The sequence below is a fragment of the Crocodylus siamensis genome, chromosome 10 (assembly GCF_052110815.1).
Source record: "Crocodylus siamensis isolate JL-2025a chromosome 10, ASM5211081v1, whole genome shotgun sequence".
NCBI classification, from domain to species: domain Eukaryota; kingdom Metazoa; phylum Chordata; order Crocodylia; family Crocodylidae; genus Crocodylus; species Crocodylus siamensis.
The window spans coordinates 59,620,410-59,639,384 of record NC_143404.1 but is presented as its reverse complement, the minus strand read 5'-3'; the positions used below and the strand labels follow the sequence as shown (position 1 = coordinate 59,639,384).

Below are 18,975 nucleotides of genomic sequence, written 5' to 3'. Positions count from 1 at the left end.
CCAAGCAGTTCCCCCAAGCCCCATAAGGATGGCCAAACTAGGACATTGCCTACCTCCACCTGTGAGGGCTGTTCTTATAGATGTACTGACGATCCAAGATGGACAACCTCTCCTGTCCCATAGCACTGTGGGGAGAGCACTCCCAGGGCCCACAGGGATTTGAACCCTAGCTGTTACCATTCAGGACTATGCACTAAGTCCTAAACTCTCAAGCATTTCCAAGCAGGTTGTGCTCAGTTCCTCCTGCTGAAAGCACTCCACTTTAATAACTGAATACGTCTTGGGCCAAAGACAGCATCTTTCTCTTGCGTACTAGTTAGGGCACTCACCTGGGTGGGGATGGCCTGATTTGGCTTCCAGTCCTTGCTCCAATGACTATTTAAATATTTTATATTAAATGAGCAACACACCTCTCTCCAACGCTGCTTGTTGGCTACTTTAGGCAGTTCTCTACTTAGTGTGCTGGGTGTTGTGAATACTGTTCTTAATCACTGAATTCTCCCTATGCATTGCACAGGGTAGTAAAGGACTAGATCCAAGAAGATGTTTAATAAATTGGCCCCTTACCTAGGCTCTAAGTAAGGGCACTTTTACACATGCTCTGGAGGTTGCGGGCAGAGGGGAAGACACCAATTTAATCAGAAAAGGTCCAAGGGCTGCTCTAATTAAAGCACCACAGCATTAGTGCGTCAGACCAGCCTCCACACTGATGTCCAGGCACCCTAAGATCCCTACACCACGCATGAGGACAGTCAGCTACTAAGAACAGGAATCACAACAGGCGGTACAATGAGTAGAACCAGTGAGAAATGCTCACCACAAAGGTGCATTGTAAATCCTATCACTTCCTAGTGCTCTGCTGGGCCTGCAGGGAGGCAGATCCCTAAACATTGGATGTTGTGATGCTCGGTGTTGCAATGTTCAGGTGCCATTTGGATTTAAAATGGCTGTGTAAGCCAAAGCTCACATCTGCTTTTGGGCACCATTCACGACAGGTGCTTAGGATGCTTTTTAAAACTGAATAGTTTGGAAACAGACTAGGTGAGTGATCTACCCTCACTCAGCAAGATCAGTTAGGATGACTTCTTTAGGACCAGCTGCTGAAAAGAGAAAATTAATAAACTGCCATTAGAATGTCTCTAAAGTCTCTTTTATTATAATTTATAGAACATTTTCAAAACAGAAACCCAAGAGATTGTAATGAAAACTATTTAAAAAAGTTGTCAGATGCAAGAGAAAAGTAATGAGAGTTTTAGTACCTCACTACTGCACAGGAGATGTCTGAACCACAAGAAATAAGGCACTTCCAAATAAGGTAACACAGTTCATGGTCCTTGCAACCTGAGGTCTAAGGACTCTGTTATTCAGAGGATCATCAGTTCTCACTGGTTCAATAGCCCTGATCCTGACTGTTACCATTACCTTGATGGAATCAGGGTCCAGCAACCCCCACCACCATTTAGGATCAAGCCTTTTGGGCCGATTGTTGAAGGCAATGGGAGCTTTGTCACAGGTTTCAGTGAGATCCTACATTAGACTAAGAACCCAATATAGAGACCAGCTTGAGAATAAAAGGGGGAAAGATCTATAAATAAAAGGAAGGAAGAAATGTCCTCAAGGGAAGGGCACTATCACCAAAAAGAGGAACCAGTTTGCAGAGATTCCTTTAGTCTTTTGTTGGGTACTTAATCTGTGCTCGTCTTAATCATTTGTAAATTCTCTTCCTTGGTGGATCATCACTGGCAGGTCTGGGGGAGGAAGGCTTTGAAAGACTGCTGAGGCAGCAGGGAGGGAGGTGTGGAAACAGACTGCAGTTTCTCTCTGCCTTCTTCAGGGATGCAAAAGCACAGAAGTGTCTGAAGGAGGACTTAGCTTAACCCTCTGCAGGCGACAACCTCCTTAAAGCAGTTCAGCCCAGTCTTCAACACTGATTAATCACCAGATCGATTATGGTCATTACTTAAAAGTTTGTGCCAGAGAAGCCAGCACATGACTCGGGCAGTGGGCTAATTTGGAAGAGTTAAATGAACAAGAAGCTATGAACGGAAGGACAGGAACAAGTGTCCAGCTGGCGAATTCTCTTCCAAGTTCCTCTGCACCGAGGATTCCCTACAGCCTGCCAGTGCAGCACCTCGTTCCTGAAACAGAAAGAGCAGAAAAGGAGGGAGAGAGGTTAATGCCTTCCAAGACAACAGCTGAACATGTACTGCACCATCACTGTTGGGGATTCAAGCAAGGGCACCATGCAAGGAGCTGGCTGCTTCAGTCAATCACATCACCAACAGGGTCCAAAACACTTGGAAAATCCTGAATTTTTTCCATCTGACATCAGTTTCAACACACCAATTTTGATCTCATGCTGAGTGACTCCACTCACCCCAGGAGGATGGTACAGAGAGAGATCAAAATTTGATCAAAAGTAATCAAAATTACTGCAGAAACATCTGATGTACTGAAAATGTAAACAACATTTCTCTTTTCAACCCACTTGGTCAGTCTCTACTGAACTATGCACTTTTTCCATGCGCAGAGCTCCCATCATCATCACCGGGTATTCCGGACACTGAACAAGCACGTGCTAGGCAATACAAAGGCATGCAGTTGGGATGTATCTATAAAGCAAAGACACACAAGAGCAGGAAAATTCACCATATTTTTCTAACCTAGTTGATCCCAGGTTCAACAAATTCCCCAAAAGTTCACGAACACATTTGTCTTGCACTGACGAGAGAGGTGGTCTATTAACAGAATATACAGTATGTACATTTAATGTCAACCAAAAAGATGCTGGCCTAGCAGCCGCTGGACCCAAAATTTAGCCACAGAAAAGATATAATACAGACAGCAGGAGCACAAGCTTCTGCTCCCATTATACTCATTGCCCTCAATGCATCTCAGCTCTTCCCTACTGCAGAAGGGCAAGCTCCAGGGCTCATTCAGGCCTTGGTCTCTGTGATGAGAGCTTCCAGCAAAGTAGCCTGATGGTAAGTCCATTGCCCCTGCTTGATTTATAGTGCTCTATAAGCCAGAATTATCAATGCCAATTGTTCAAAGATAACATTGCTGTTGATTTAATGAGATGTCACATTCCAGGGCAGAGTTTTAAAATCACGCGTGGTTAGGAAAAAGCTAAATGTTGTCTCTTCTGGCTCAGGGTCATTTTAAGCCACAAGGTTTTGGAAAGGAACAAGCAAGATCCTGGATAAAGCAGGCTGCCACATGCTGTATGGTGCTTCTCCAACCCCAGAGTCATAACTTTACCTTTAAAAGGCTTGAGTCCTTAAACACAAACTATATTTGCCATTTTTGGTCTTGCTGATGGGAATTGCAAACACTGCCATTGCTATATTTAAAGAAACACCCTTCCCCCATATGCAGGGACATAAATGTCCAGAATGAAGTTGTTTCTGCACTGTAACTGCCGCATCTTGCTCAAGACAATAAAGAACAGCTAATCCTCCCAGGCACAGTTCCCTGTAGAAGCTCTTAGTGCTGGCTGATCACTGGCATCACTGCGTGTTACTGGTGCTATGTGTTCTGGTACATCCAAAAAACCCCCCCTCCCCCCCAAAAACCTTTCTTCTAGCCTCACCACTTTGGGTCTCATACCTTTTCCCCTTCTGAAAACATGGAGGCCATCAAGTGCTGTGGAGCTGTCCCCACTTCTGTGATGGTCATTATGTTGACCAACACTGCAAGAGCTGGTCTGCAGGCATCCAAAGTAAAAATCACAAGCTGCGATAGCCTGAGCTTTCTTTATAAGCAGGGCTATAATAGAAGAGCGTCCTCTGCAGATCAAGCACTGAGGGGGCCCTCACTGTCCAATGGCTATGCCTATGAAGCCTTCAAGAATCTTCTTTTAGTTGACACTAGCTATTTGAAGGCCTGCTTGACAGAGCCTTGAATTATACCATACAAGGCTGACACGCAAAAAGATCATTAGGAGAAATCCTCCTCAAAATATACTCAGTGCTGCTGAGTGTATTTTAAACTCTCTCTGACCTTTGTATATTTTAAACTTGCTCTGATTTTTCTCTTCCTGATCAGCACTTTTGGAACAATAACTCTGGGAGTTGCGTGCTGATGCAAGCTACCAAACTGACAGCCTGGGCGCACCGACATGCCAAGATGGAGTGGGTGTGACAGAGGCAACAGCTGTGCATGCTTCCCCCATGCTGCTCCATCACAGCACTGCAGCCAGGAGCTGGAGTGACCTCCCTTTGGGGGTGTTGGAATGTTTCAGTCTGTATAATCATTTGTGTGAGGCTGACAGCAAAGCTATCAAAGCATCAACCTACCTGGGTGAGGTACATAGGCGAGCACTTCAAGCACTGGGCAAAAGGGTGGGGATTGGTGTGTCATTAGGACAAGCAAATCTGGACAAGCACTCATGTACTGCAGAACTAGATCTCCCCCTCTACCAACATGTTCTTCCTGTTGTCCCCTTTACCAAGGCAACAGTTACCACCTGCTCTTTTCCAAGTGCCCTTCACAGGTATTGCATTTGTTTTCAGAAGAACATTTCCACATCTGGTTGGCAGATCCTGCCCTCAATGTTTCCCAAATTGCTTGGCCCCAGGTTAACCCAATTCCTCTGGTCATAACCCCAGCCTAGTCAGATAATTCTGTGCCTCTCCAAACAGTTACTGCTGCTCATATGCTAGCAGTTAGCATGGGTAGGACTTCCATGTGCCTTAGCTGATCCTCAATAATTGTACTGATGCCTGGCTTTACCCATAGTGAAAGCTAAATCAGGGCAGTTTGCCACTGAATAAAACAGGGCTAAATGACTTCAATTTAGTTTTTGCCTACCCTGGGATAAGCACAGGCACACAGACAGTTTGTGTGCTTGCAAACAGCAGGGGCAGGACTTTCTGCACCTCAGCTACTTTTTGGTAACTGTTCATGTGTATGCTCCCAGCCAAAACAATTGGGGCAATTGGGCCCCTTTTCATTCAGGAGTGACCTGCCCCAATTTCCACCATCAGACAAGAGTGGATACAGACACTTAACACAGAATAGCCAGGTTGGGACACTGTATTTCCAAGTACTCTGGGGATGTACGGGCTCGGGAGCACGCAAATCCACTCAGAACTGCCGCAAGCCCACTGGGGGTCATACCCCCTAGTTTGCAAATGCTGCTTGAGGGTATGGAAAAATGATCAAATTATAGGAAGATGGAAGGGAGCAAGCAGCAAGGAATCACCACAGAGCAGCTGACACTCAAAACTGCCCATCTGGCTGCAATTACCCTGTGGTAAGTGAAAGCTAAACTGGAGCAGCTTAGCCCTGAACAAAAATGGTAAAAGTTGCCCTGGTTTAGCTTTCATTTACCACAGGGTAATTGCAGGCACATGAATCATTACATGGAACAGCTGTTCACAGTATGAAACTGAGCCCTGTTAACACATTTTAAATTTGATTGATTGTTCATACCCCAACATAAATCTAGCTAATCTTTCAGAGGGTGAATGCTCCCTAACCTACATCTTTCTCCCAACCTTCTCAAGGGCACAGACAGCAGCTCTCCATGCTTTTCTTTCCTCCAACCCATTTGGCCAGTCCTGAAAAGCCTATGTTTGGAAATTAAAAGAGTGTGTCATGCAGCAATGCCGTACACAAGACATGGTCATGACAGATGCTCCAAATGTTGCTCAGCTCCATCAACAAAATGCCCAGACTGCACAGAGGACAGAATTAGAGCAATCAATAAAAACCAGCCCCACAACTTGCAGAACACTTCTTGGTGGCTTAATGGAGAGCTAGCTGTAATCTGGTGTAAAGTACAAAATACTTTGCACTATATCACAGAGATTCATGCCCCACTGTTTCTCAAAAAGAGATGGTCACAGTTCAAACTGAAATGAACAAAGCAAAAAGAAAAAAAAAAAATCAACTACCCCAGGTAGTTGATCAGGGGTTAGGGGTAGGACTTCCAGTCCCAAGGTGGTGACCAGGGGGTGGGGCTGTCAAGGGCTACCCTTGTGGCCCTCAACAGCTCACCAAAACTCATTAAGCGGCCCACCGGCCAAAATAATTGCCCACCCCTGCTCTAATCACTCAAGGGTTTCAGTTTACCTGCTTTAATCCCACCCCACAAAATCCACACCTCCCACCCTCCCTCACATCCACACCCTGCCCACCCAAGCTCTGCACTCCCTCCACTCCCCTGGGCATGGGCTCCATGCTGCCGCCAGCCCCACACTCCCGCCCAGCTGCAGCTCCACCCCTGCCCCCCGTCCCTTCCCTACCTCATGCCCGGAGCAAGTGGGACGCCAGGGAACTGGGGCAGGTTCCCCAGTGGCAGCAGCAGCCTCTCCCAGAAGCTGCACACTGGCTGTGCCAGGCCCTTCCACCCAGAAGGTTGGGAGTGAGGTGCAAGGGCTGGGCAGGATACAATTAGTTGATGGGTCCCCGTAGGCCCGGTGGGCCAGATCCAGTCTGCGGGCCGTATTTTGCCCACCCCTGCCGTATAACCTCACTTTTCCTACTCAGTACTCCAAAGTGTTTGCTGACTTTGGTCTCTTTTCTCATTTGCTTTTACCTAATCAGATGTTCTTATCTAGCTTCAGGGTTTCTGACAAAATAATATTATTTCCAGCCTTGACATTCATCTACATTTTTACTGCAGTTTAAAGCCTCCCCTGACAGCACCAGTTGGGTTTATTGCTCTTTATCTAAAGATCTATGTGATATTTACACTTAAAAAGCAGGGGTGAGACAGAAGGAAAAGCATCTCACATAACTTTTTCATGTTAAAAGCTCTGGACAGATCCTTCCTAAAAAAGGCTATTACCAGCAGAAATTCATGTTTAATATATAGCAAGTTTAAGGCCTAATAATCCTAGTTTATGGTAAGTATTTCATAACAGACCTATTTATCTCAAACTCTAAAATACCCCAGTGTATTGCCACACAGACATTTCCAGAGCAGTCCGGCCCTGAAATTCTAGAGAGTGCTTTTATTAAATTAAAACAAACTAGAATTATATGCGATACAGAAATATGATTCTGAAGGGGAATTGCGATTAAAAGGCAGAGTTGCCTAGTGGCTACAGCAGGAGACTCAGAGTCAGAATTCCCAGGTTCTGTTGCTGAGTAATGAGTCCTTTCCCCTCTCTTTGCCTGAGTTTATCCACCTGTACAGTGTGGGTAATGCTCATCTCAGACATTTTTACACATGCTCTGGGAGCAAGAGGGCGCTTTAATTAGAGCAGCTCCAAGAGCCACTCTAATTAAAGCTCCCAGAGCATCTCACAGATCAGCATCCTCATGTTTCAAAATGGTGGCATGGGCACTTTATCTAAAGCTTTAATGAGATTTAGATACAAGTATCCCTGCTGCCATTTTGAAGTGCAGGGATGCTGAAACACAAGACACAGAGGCTGGCTGGAGCACAGTCATTACCATGCTCCAGCAGACTTAGTTAACTGAGTCTGCTCTGACGGGCTGCAATTACAGCGCGTCGGAGCAGCCTCCAGGTTACTCTACAGGCACCCCTGCCTACCAAGAACAACTTGAGAGTCCTGAGTGAAAGGTGCTTTAAGTAAAAAAGGGCACTTTTCCACTTGCATTGGCTACCCATTCCCAATGCCAAGACTTACCCGACTAGCAGTTAGGGTTAGGGAGGAGCATACATTCAGATTCACTTTAGGAAACAAAATGCAGGTCTCTGAATGAGAGATACTCAATAACATACACTGTTCTTCAGATTGGCAACAACCTGCAAATGGATTCAGCTTTATTTGCCCTCTAGGAGGATGCTTAGCCTTAGTCAAATAGCAGCCTGTAAGACTCAAATTCAAGGCAGTGAGCAGTAGGGTACTTCTGCACCACATCCCCAACACAGCTCTCAAACATGCCCTACCCACCCACCAAACACAGGAGTATGGTGGGAAGCTGCTCCAAGGCTCTCTCCATAACTACTCTTGAGACCCTGCTCTCCAGCCTGGCTGTAAGCACCCATGGAAGGTGCCCCACAGTAGTTTCACTCTCCCATTTACAGGTCTGGCTCATGCAAGCAGGATCCAGTGGACAAAGCATGCTCCACAGCAGATGCCCTGGCAGTATGAAGAACATGGAATAGAACAGATCCCTTGCAAAAATACTAGACCTGGCTTTGCCACTAATTTATCAGGTGAGCACAGCCAGGACAATTAATTCCAGATCTCATTCTAAGAGTGATCATTACTGATCTAAACCACAGTGAGCAGAAAGGATGAGTTAACATTTAAACAGGGCTCAGAAGATGTAAAGCGCTGACAAGTGCAGTGGATGACAAAACTGAAACAAGTCTCTCCAACCAGATCAAGGTGGGGAAATGCAAAAATCCATGTGTGGTACCTACAAAGAACAAGGCAGAATTCAAAACTCTTACTTTTTGCTTCCACTGCCATCACCATAGCAGTGCAGACTCCTAGAGTCTAAGGCCGGGTGCTGGCACTCCACACACACTACGTGCCCTTCACTGAGATATCGCATCCAGCGAGTGTAGGAACTGTTCCCATGCAAACAACCTTCCGTGATGGCTGCAAGCTGGAATTCAACGCAATACCTACAGCAAAAACGAGAGCCCCAGTTAGACCAACAATTATGTTACAGATCTGAGAGCCACTGAGAGAGCTAGAGCAGATGTGGTGAATGCAGGTAAGTTAACACAGACACACAGATCCTGTATGAATCCATTCTGACAAACTGAAATGAGCAGTAACGCTCAGACCTAATTTAGGTGTTTTCACATCAAAGCAAAGGCTATCACTGCAACTAAGGCAGGGAGAGATTAAGTCCTTGGCCAATGCCTGAGATGAAGTAAGTGGCAGTTCCAGGAACAGAACCCAGCGTGGGGCCCTAGTTACTGGACTAGACTGCCCAATATTTAGTTTCAATACTTCATCAGACACTAAGTCTTACAGTAATTTGCAACAGTAACTAAGACTTAGTTATTGGAAACTTTCCGACAGTATTGTTCCTGCTAGAAATCGGGATTAAGCTGCCTCGTTCTTGGGAAAGACTATGAGATTACCACTGAGAAAATTAGCACTATACTTGTGCCATGCTCAAATCGGGCTATGTTCCTGTTTTTAACCAAATCTCAGTTTAGAAAACCAGTCTCGCTATTTTGGAGTCTGGAAAACCGTAGAGGCAGTACAGAGCTGGGTTCTACTACATCTGGATTCATGTAACTTGTTCATCACTACAGTATCCTGAGTACCTTCCACTAATACATTAAGCAAAATGACTGTGTGTCAAGTGCTGTTTGTTTTCACATGGTTCTCTCAGAGGGATAAAAATATGCACAATACAGCTTCTTGAGAGGGGAGAAGGTTGCTTTATGTACATATTCCTAGATATTTATGGAGAGAAGGTAAAAATCAAAGAAATGCACCTTAGATACAGAAGACAGGTAGGTTTATCCCTTAACTCCTGTGGAAGTTCATTCTGCAATCTCATACTAGCCCCCAAGAAAGTCTTCCACAAAGACAAGCTTTATCCATTTTTACAGAATCACAGTCTCCTCCATTAGAGGTTTCAAGAAGAGGTCGGTAAGCATTTGTCTGGGAAAGCTTAGGAATATGGTTAAATTAAAGGCCTCTTCAGATCCGTTATAAACTTCTGATTCTGGGAGTTGCATTCTTCTGGAGTTCTTCACCTCAGTACTTTAGGTGGCCTGGGCTCAGACCACCGAGTGCCTTGAAAATGAGAATGGGATGAAATTCTATCAGGAGCCACCGCAGAGGGTAAAGGACAGGTCTGACATGCTTATGGTGGCCTGTATTTCTGAGAAGATGCACTGTACCATTCTGTATTCTTTAGCTTCCTGTGTGCTAGAGCCTTCTCAAGCAGTTATATCACATGGCTGTAGTCAGCCAAGATGTGACAAGGGCACGGACAACAGAAGTCAGGTCCACCAGCCACCAAGATGGGATGGACTCTCCTAGCCAGCCAGAGGCAATAAAAAGTACTGCCATGAATGCTGCTATGTGGTGCTCAGTGTCAGAAGTGGAAGAGAACTACCATACATGCTAAAGTCACCAATTCAGGGAGTGTGCCATCAGCTAAAGGAGGCTGCACCACAACTTCACGTCCTTCACAATGCTTTCCTCTAGCATTACCCCTGTCCTACTCCAGCTGTTCTTCATTCACAGGTGATTACGACCAAGCACTGGGCTACCTTGGGAGTATGATTTTTCTGGTAGAGCTGTCTGCATCTTGTTGGCAGTGGAGTGCCATCAGTTCACCCAACAGGTGGCATGCAAATGTTGAAGAAGACTAAAGAGGTCCTCTTCACAATTGAGGGGTCAGTAGGGGTTCAGCATGAGCAGAAGCTTATTCCCACGAGAAGCTTAAACAAAGCTGATGAATACACACACGTTGTGGAAATATGCATGCAGGAGTCCAAGCAGAAAACCAGCAAGCTACTTCACAATGAAAGGGGAGCACTTATAACCTCTCTGGGGCATTTACAAAAATGACAGGTGCCAAAAAACTCCATGTATACGAGCTTGAATTAGGATCTACAGAGAATCGCCAGCCTGCAAAACTGAGTAGGACAGGGTCTAGAACAGCACTGCATCATCCCCCTCGGCAACCTGCTACATTACTGCCAACAGCTGCCTCTGTTGGAGCAAGAAGCAGAATGGCAAAGCTGATGTTAGCTCCCCTGCTGACTTTATCCCTCTAAACTGAGCATAACGGAGGTACTTTTGCCACACCTATGGCCATGATGGGCACCCCAGTCTGATGACCGATCAGCACACGTGTATGTCTGTCATGGAATTTTACATGCAAAGGAGAGCTTTCTGCAGAGCTCTGATGCTTCCCAGTACCTGCAATGTGCAATAATGCCAATGAGGGAAACATGCAGGTGGAGCCCAAGATGGCCAAGTGTATTGGATGAATCTTTCACAAGTGCTTGAAGCAGTCAAGCCAGTTGGTGCAAAAACTTGCTTCCCACACTGCAGGGAAGCCTAGGTTCTGCCCAGCTGGCACCCAAAACAGCAACTTGCTAGACCCCAACCCAAACTGCATAAAACAAAGCCAACCATTGCCTGCACCTTTAACACAGATGTGTGAGTGGGCATCGTGTTTGTGGGAGCCTCTCACCCCCAAAAGTCTGTACTACAGTGATGTGGTATAGACTTCCCAGAGAGAACCAGATATAGAAAAGAACCTGAAACTACTGCTCTCTGCTTATACCATCCTAAACAGCATCAGCTCTCTCTCCCAGTAACTTCAGTGACATTGCTTTGAACATATCCTGCTGTGGAAGATCAAGCCTCTATCAGATGGAGATGCTGTTTTGTTGGAATCCAGCTTTAAAAGTCTTCAGGCTGTCAAAGGAAATAGATGCTCTATCCAGGACAGAGCCTGGCCTACACAACACACCCATCGAAGCCATGAACAAGGTGCCATTATGTTGCAAAGCCCAGCCTCCTACTTACCCTGCTCTTTCATTTTCACTGGATGCAGCTCTCTTCCTTCGTGCTTTCCCGTAACCTCCTGTGGTTATTAATGCTGGGACTGTGAACATCAAAGAAAAGCAATATACATAAGCAAGTGATAATAGTGCACTAAGGCCACTTATGCTTGCATAACAATAAAGACTGGGGATTTTATGGTCTTTAATGTCACACAATTTCCACTTTGGCAGGAAATCAAAGATAATTCCAGCCTTGCATTTTTGGATCTTCAGTGGCAATCTAGCATTAGAAAGAGACATTCATTCTTCTTCTTCTTTTTTTGCCCTATTGGAGCAAAACTGTTTATCAGAGCAGCAACCAAAGGAGAAGAAAAAAAACCCCTCATTCATCTAATACCATCTCCCAACAGGCTTGAAAAAGCCAATTTAAAATAAATTAGTTAGGATAGAAGCCAAAGCCAGATTCTGACCCCCAAAGAGCTCTTAAACTCATTGGAAAAAGCTGATACAGGCAAGTTCAGGTCATGCCTTAATTCCAGCTTTATAGCAAAATCTGGCACATTGTTTGGAAACAGAAGGAAACTCTGAGCAGGGGAAAAGTGAGACCTTATCTTTGGTGGGTGCCATTCCTTCCTGATGTTTACAGAGGACTCAGGAGCGATGCTATGTGACACCTAAGGCCACACTTTCCTCCCACTTCCATGGGTTTCACACTGACTTTATTGACTGCACCAGAATTACTGAAGATTTATGCTCACAGTAGTGAAACCAGAGTCAGGACCCCAAACTTCACTTTTGAAGCCTATCAGATGACACCAAGGGGCAGGCAGGATTTAAAAATATATCCCAATGAGAATCCAATGAGCTCAGTATAAAGGGGTCAATTCAGTTCTCAGTAAAACCAGTGTAAATCCAGAGCAAATTACACCACTCCAGCTAACTCTGGGGAGAAACATAGGAGGCCAAACCCCAGGGTCTAAGCCATTTGGGCTCAGGCCCAAACCCAGCACTTTCAGTGTGCTTACGAAGGGCATGATTGCACTCCACTCCTTGCTGGGTCCAGTACTCCACACAGCCAGCCTTTTCCTCCAGAGGAGGACACGCCTCGCCTCCATTCCTCTGCTCCTGAATGACATGCCTTCTCCGGACTCGATACGTTGCCTTGCAGGGCTCTGCACAGCCACTCCAGTCGCTCCATTCAGATATGGTGCAGGGGGTCACTGGCCGGGAGAGAGAGAAACAACAGCATGGGTTACAGCGATAAAATGCAGCACCACTTCCTCCAGAGAGCACATCTAATTCTAATTATAAACATTTAAGTAATTTTCAGGAGTTTACACTCTGCTCAGAGAGTTCCCTAGTTCAGTTATTCCCTGAACTGTCTTGATACGTTAGTGGTTATATCTACTCCTTTATAGCCAATCCACCTGTACAAAACATTAAAAAAAAAAAAAAAAAAAGCCAGTGAGTTGGGGCACGTGTTTGAAATCCAAGCACACTACTGTGAGTAAAGAGAACTCATCTTCTCAGTCACCAAAACAACAACGTAGAGAAAACTATAAAATCTGTCTCTGGAATGATATCATGGACTCAGTGAGCTCTGTTCTGGCAACTCAAGTGTCACAATAACATTGAAAAAGAGTGTTATGATTGGGTTTATTACACGCGCATTTACATTTTTCCTACCTCTGTTATTCTTACTACTAATATCTAGGCAGTATCACCATGAGTTTCATCTTCTGGGTGCCTCCTACCCATTTTGGGGCACTTTCAATCAGGCACTATGTCAAGTTTGAACTGGAATGCATGCCTGAGGCACTGGCCCTATGGTACTGAAGGACAGCAATTATCCTGGACCTGGTCCATAGGGTACCACAAGATAAAGCAGCTGTCATCCCAAGTAGTGGGAAGAGAGGTAGGCACAATGGAGAAGACTTACAAAAATATGCCCATCAAATGGGTTTGAAACTGCTGGGTTAGTGCACTCTCCCTTTTGCTCTGCTTGTCCACTGCTAAACTTTTCAGCCCTTGTCATCTGAAATCACCTTCAGTCACCCCTTCCATTCAATCTTGGCCTCTCTGCTGAGTGCAGCAGCAGGAAGTTAAGTTACTGCCACTTATCTTGGTGGCTCCTGTGAAATACATAAATATTATTTATTTTATTCCTCAGAGAAGGCTGAGCCATGGAAGAAGGAGCCAGACTAGAAACACACCATATCATGACCTAGCAACCATCACACTGCATGGGGCTTTGGCCTGAAGGACAACTCCCAAACTTCAGAACATCATTTTTTCTGCTGTAGCTACAGAAAAATAAATAAAATACACCAGTGTCTATCGAAGGTTCAGCAAGATGCGAAGAACCTCAGAGTCACCTGGGCCCTGGGCACTTTCAGGACTGAGCCATTACACAGGAAACAGCAACATCAGCAACTAACTGGGATCATGCAAACAAACATGCCCAGTCTAATGCTCCTAAGATACTTCTGATGTAAACTTAGACCCCAAAGGCACAAATCAATGCAGTTACAAGTATAATTTCCACCATAGGTGATGGATAGGAGGGACACATGCCCCCCCTGAGAACACTGGTACCCCCACTGAAATTGGCTCTGCTGTCAGCAGAAGTGCCAGCACTTCCACCGCCACCATGCTGGGGTTGCTGGTTGGCTGCTGGGAGACTAGACCCCCGCTTGCTGGCTGGCTGCTGCCCCCCCCCACCCCAGTCATGCCCTGCTGGTGCCCACCCCCCAGTTGCCCATGATTTCCACCCTGTCCCTAATCCATCCCCATATCCCTTTGTATTTGGCTCACCAGAAGGAAAGGAAGCCACATGTCAGCTTAGGTCATTCTAGCATCTCTGTTTTTTGAGGCAGGATGCTAGATGTCTTCCCTAGCAGCTTCTTATGGTCAGTCCTTCTGGGCAAGAGCTCTGGCCTGTCTGGGATCAGCAGGAACTCTAGCTCATATCCCTATAATTAACCATCTCATACTTCACAGTCATCCTGGCCAGACAGAGAACAATAATAGGACTACTGGGAGCTCACTCTATTTTAGTTTCATCTCATTTTCCCATTTTAGAAAGTTCAGGTTTTTAACCAGACTGCAAGTGGATCCTTGCCTTTTATTTTACCTGGCCAACTTTCTGCATTCGTCTATGTATAGGAGAAAGTTGTACTGGGCCTCAACTGTATGTGCTCTATTGACAGATTCTCAGTTTTTATGGGACTCTTCACACCAGCTGCTTCTCCCTATTGGTGACAATCTAGGCATGCTTTCCAGACAGTCCCAAGAAGCTTCACTCCTACTGTCTGCTTACTGGTTTCACCTAACTATGCAGTAACTGAGTTTCCTTATGGCAAAAAGTACTACTATACTTCCAATGAGCAAGGACAGCAGAACTCACCATCAAATCCTAGGCTCACATACTAAGAATTCTTGAGTCCTAGGCATTAGCTGTGCCTTTAATGTGAGTTTGATCCTGAGAAATAGCAAATGTCTCTGTTCTTATTCAAATGAATGCATTCTTCAGAGTGCTTAGTGCCTAATAACACTGAGCACTTGTTGAGCAGCCTTGAAACAGTTTCAGTGTCATCATCATGCCTCAGTTTCTTCTGCAGTGAAGCACAGATAATCCTTAATTATTGAATTACCTTCATTTGAAACTTCCGGCTTTACTGTCTTCAGAATGTTTAAGAAGTTTCTCAAATACCCTGCAGCACTTTTTCACTTTTACCTTGAAACATCATATTTAAACAATCTGAAACATTCACCTTTGTAAACGTAATTAAGAGATTAGGGATTAGAGTAGGTGACATAAATAACTGAGCTACATTTATCTGCAGAAATGTGTATGAATAAAGCCCAACTATTGGAGTACAGTATATACTGCCCAGCAGTAATTTTCTAAAGAACATCATCTCTGGAATCTTCTTCCCTTACTACTTAAATTTGGCTTCACATATTAATATCACAGTTTTAGTATTTGTTTTACAACTGCTGTGACAAAGTAGCTTTGTAGTAGAAAAAAATTGTGGGGGAGGAGGAAGGGAACAGACTACAAATATTCAACAGAGTGTGTGTGGATTCCTGACATCCAACACAGACTAGCTACAATAAATAACTCTGAGCAAGTATTTTAGTATGCAGAAAACACCAAGGTATTTCTGGACACACCTCGGTGGGTAGCACATTGCAATATTTTTACAATGCCACATGATGGCACTGTTTCAGAATATTATTGAGATGTATAAACCTGCACCAGAAAACCTGCCTAGAAGGGGTTTGCTGCAGATTCTGGCATATGTGACCTAAACAGGAGACAAAAAAGGCAAATACAATTTTGTTTCTTTATGATGCATAATGACTGCTCATAACACTGCTGTTCCTACTAACTGTATACATATAAATTAGCCCTTCTCTGGCTTTCCTGGAACAACTGAAGAGTAGTAATATAGCCTAACACCACTGCATTAGCATCCAAAGGCCTTGATCTGGTAAGAGTCCACTGAAAAAAAGATGCTCCATAAATATTTTGGAAGACTCCATGCTTAGTCCCTAAAAGTTCACAGCTTAATCTGAAATGAGGCAACAAATGAGTCTGACAAAACAAAAGGCATCAGGGAGGGGCAGTTATGGTAATAATTCAGTTATATAGTCAATTCCTGGACAACAAAATACTACCAAATGTTTTGGGATTGTTTTTAAATATATACATTAAATGCAGTTGGTCCAATGAGAGAGATCACTCACAATAATCCTTGCTTCTTATATGAAATCAGTCAACTGAAGCATCACTGACTGGCAAAGAAAGAAGACGGTAGGCAAATTATGGTTCTGTTAATATCTACTTTAAATGCTCAATGAAGAGTTTGAAGGAAAGTTCTCCATTTCCAAGACTCAAAGACTCTTTTCCACACAGCCCTCTCCATTAAGGACTGGGAAATCTTCCATTTCAGGTCTTTACTTTTCCAAAAAGGGTTACATGGAAAAATATGATTTGATATTCCTAAAGGAAGAAAAATTCCAAAGTTTCAGGATTTTTTTTCTATCCAATGAAGACATGAAAGGAGAAACCTGTTTATTTTTTTCTGTTTTGTTTTGCCAAGGCTATCGCCCAGTACGGGAAAGAAAGCTTTCTTAGAAGAAAGTGTCACACATGATGTGGGAATTAGACACCTGGATCTGCTATCAGCAGGAAACAGGTCTGAGTGTCCCTTCCCCCATTTAATTTTGGTGTGTCTTTGTTCAGATTTAGGTACTGAACGTTTCAGGGCAGGCAATGACTCGATGTTCGCCTACACTGCAAAATGACTTATTGGAGCTGTGGCAGACAGGGTTCTTTGGGTGAATCTGGTATCTTTTATTAGACCAACTTAAATAGTTGGGGGGAAAAAATTAAGCAAGTTTTCAGGTTTAAAACCCTTCATCAGGCTGAGGAAGTTTCTGCAGTCGGTGGAATGAAAAGTAACTCCTGTTACGCCTATAACCCTGCACATCAGCATTACTCATGGCTGGCAGCTCCTCCTCAAATGTATGACAATGAAAACAGGAGCTATTTTCCAAACATGCTTTATAAATCCCTAGAATAGCTCTTCTTGCCAGTGAGTAAAGTGCTGTCAGCATTCACTGAGGTAAGTGGTTTCCTTTCAAGGAGTTTGCTCATACACTCATGCCCCAGGCATCTGGGATGCCACCTACACTACATATACACCCATGACAAGGCACGTCCCCTACAGACACCAAAATGAAGCTTAGTTACATGCCCATGAAACAACTACAGTAGCTAACACTGCCCTAGGGCATGATCTCTGGGAGTCACCGTGCATCTGCATTTCAACCCCCACTACCATTCTCCAGAACTGCCAACCTGACCTCCTTCACCAGCACGAAATGATGTTTAAAATGATTAAAAGTCATCCCCCACAGGGATGTCTCCTTCACAAAATTGTATTCCCCCACAACAATCATTACAGACCTGTCTGAGTAACACAAAACTTTGCTAGAGCAGAGCCAAGCTGAAGAAAGTAGAGGTGGAAAGCAGATGGCTTAACATACAGTCTGCATGCACCTGACCTTTTGAGGGTCTCTCTGATCAGAAACAGGCAGGTGACTACCTCTATAGGAAAAAGTTCCCTCCCTGATTAAACATCTGCACTTTGTCCTAATGCAATTAACTGTGACTGCTCCCACTCCATGGGTGCCCTACACGGGTGTGGGTTGTGACCTAAAAGTGGGTTGCAAGAATAGATAAAAGGGTTGTAATCAAACTTTTAACAATGAATCAAAGTTTAAAAATGAATTCTCCTTCAAAGGAGAAAAGCATGGGAAACGAGCTTTTCCCTTGCAGGAGGGCTGAGTTCCAGCCCCCGTGCCCCGCACCCCCACCCCATGCGCCAGTGTGCCGGGAGTGAAGGGCACTGGGTCGGGACTGGCCATCGATGTTTACAAACAGGTCCTGGTACAGAAAAGGTTGCGAACCCCTGCCCTACACCACATGCACATGAAACGCAGGGCTGCCCAAGAACTCAAACCCCACGGTGGACCCCAACTAACAACATCTGCGGGCTGCAGCTTAGTGGAGCTGCCCGGGTTTAGCCTTGCAGAGATCACAGAGGAGGGATTCATGAATCAGAGGAGAGCTAAGCCTGCGGTTTAAGTTCAGGGCTGGTCACCAGGTGCTTTTCTGCATCTCCGTGTGAACTTCGGTGCCTCACTTAGCGACTCGGTGCCTCATTTTCTCTCCCTAGAACCTGGAGATTGTAGCTGAGAGGATTCTGATGCTTGCCATGTGCCCACATATGTTGGCGATTAAAGGACACGCCTCTGGGGAGCAGCACCCACACTTGAACCCGAGCTGGTAGTGGAAACTCACAGGTTTTTAACGAACATCCCCCCCCCCCGCGAAAGCATCACGCTGCTGCGCCGAGAGAACCGCTTTGGCCCGGGTCGGGCCTCGCGCAGCAAGGGCGCCCGCAGAGCAGCACCTCCGCGCGTGACGGGCCGGCTCGGGGCCGCCCCCGCCGTTCCCGCCAAGCCAGGCCCGGGGCCCCCGCGCCTCACCTGGGCAGGCGCGCGGGTAGTCGTGGCAGCAGTCGAGGCTGCGCGCGCACGCCTGGTCGCAGTAGCAGGCGCCGTGGGCTCGGTCCGGTCTCCAACCGCTGCTCACGCACGACAGGTCCCGGCCCGGGCAGCAGCGCCCCAGCTCGGCGCAGCCCGCCCCGGCGCCCCGGGCCAGCGCCAGCACCGCCACCACCACCGGCACCCGCATGGCCCCGCTCCCCTCAGCTCCGCGCGGGGCTGGCGGCGGCGGAGGGGAGGCGAGGCGGGGCGGGGCGGGGCGGGGCGCGGGACGGGCGGGGGCAGGTGAAGGCAGGAGGCAGCCGCAGGCTTTCCGCGAGCTTTTCCTTTGCAAATCAAGCAGGCTCGCTTTGAAATATTGATGGCCCCAGCTGCTGCCCTTTGCTGGTGCTGCCTGGAGCCTCGTGAAACCTGGCCGCCCGCTTGTTGCAAGCCATTGTGCTGCGGGTTTGTGGGGGGGTAAGTTTCCCATTTTA

At 45.9% G+C, this 18,975-nt stretch overlaps 1 protein-coding gene across 1 annotated transcript; it reads right to left on the bottom strand.

The window, feature by feature from the left end:
* Positions 1-1,134: 1,134 nt before the first annotated feature.
* LOC149856669 (somatomedin-B and thrombospondin type-1 domain-containing protein-like) lies at positions 1,135-18,737 on the bottom strand. The gene is made up of 5 exons (XM_090020461.1): positions 18,482-18,737; positions 12,445-12,639; positions 11,442-11,520; positions 8,378-8,554; positions 1,135-2,138 (listed from the first exon to the last, which is right to left on the bottom strand). Exons 1-5 carry the CDS (start codon positions 18,687-18,689, stop codon positions 2,021-2,023), a joined length of 777 nt encoding a protein of 258 aa, XP_089876587.1. The 5' UTR covers positions 18,690-18,737; the 3' UTR covers positions 1,135-2,020.
* Positions 18,738-18,975: the final 238 nt, after the last annotated feature.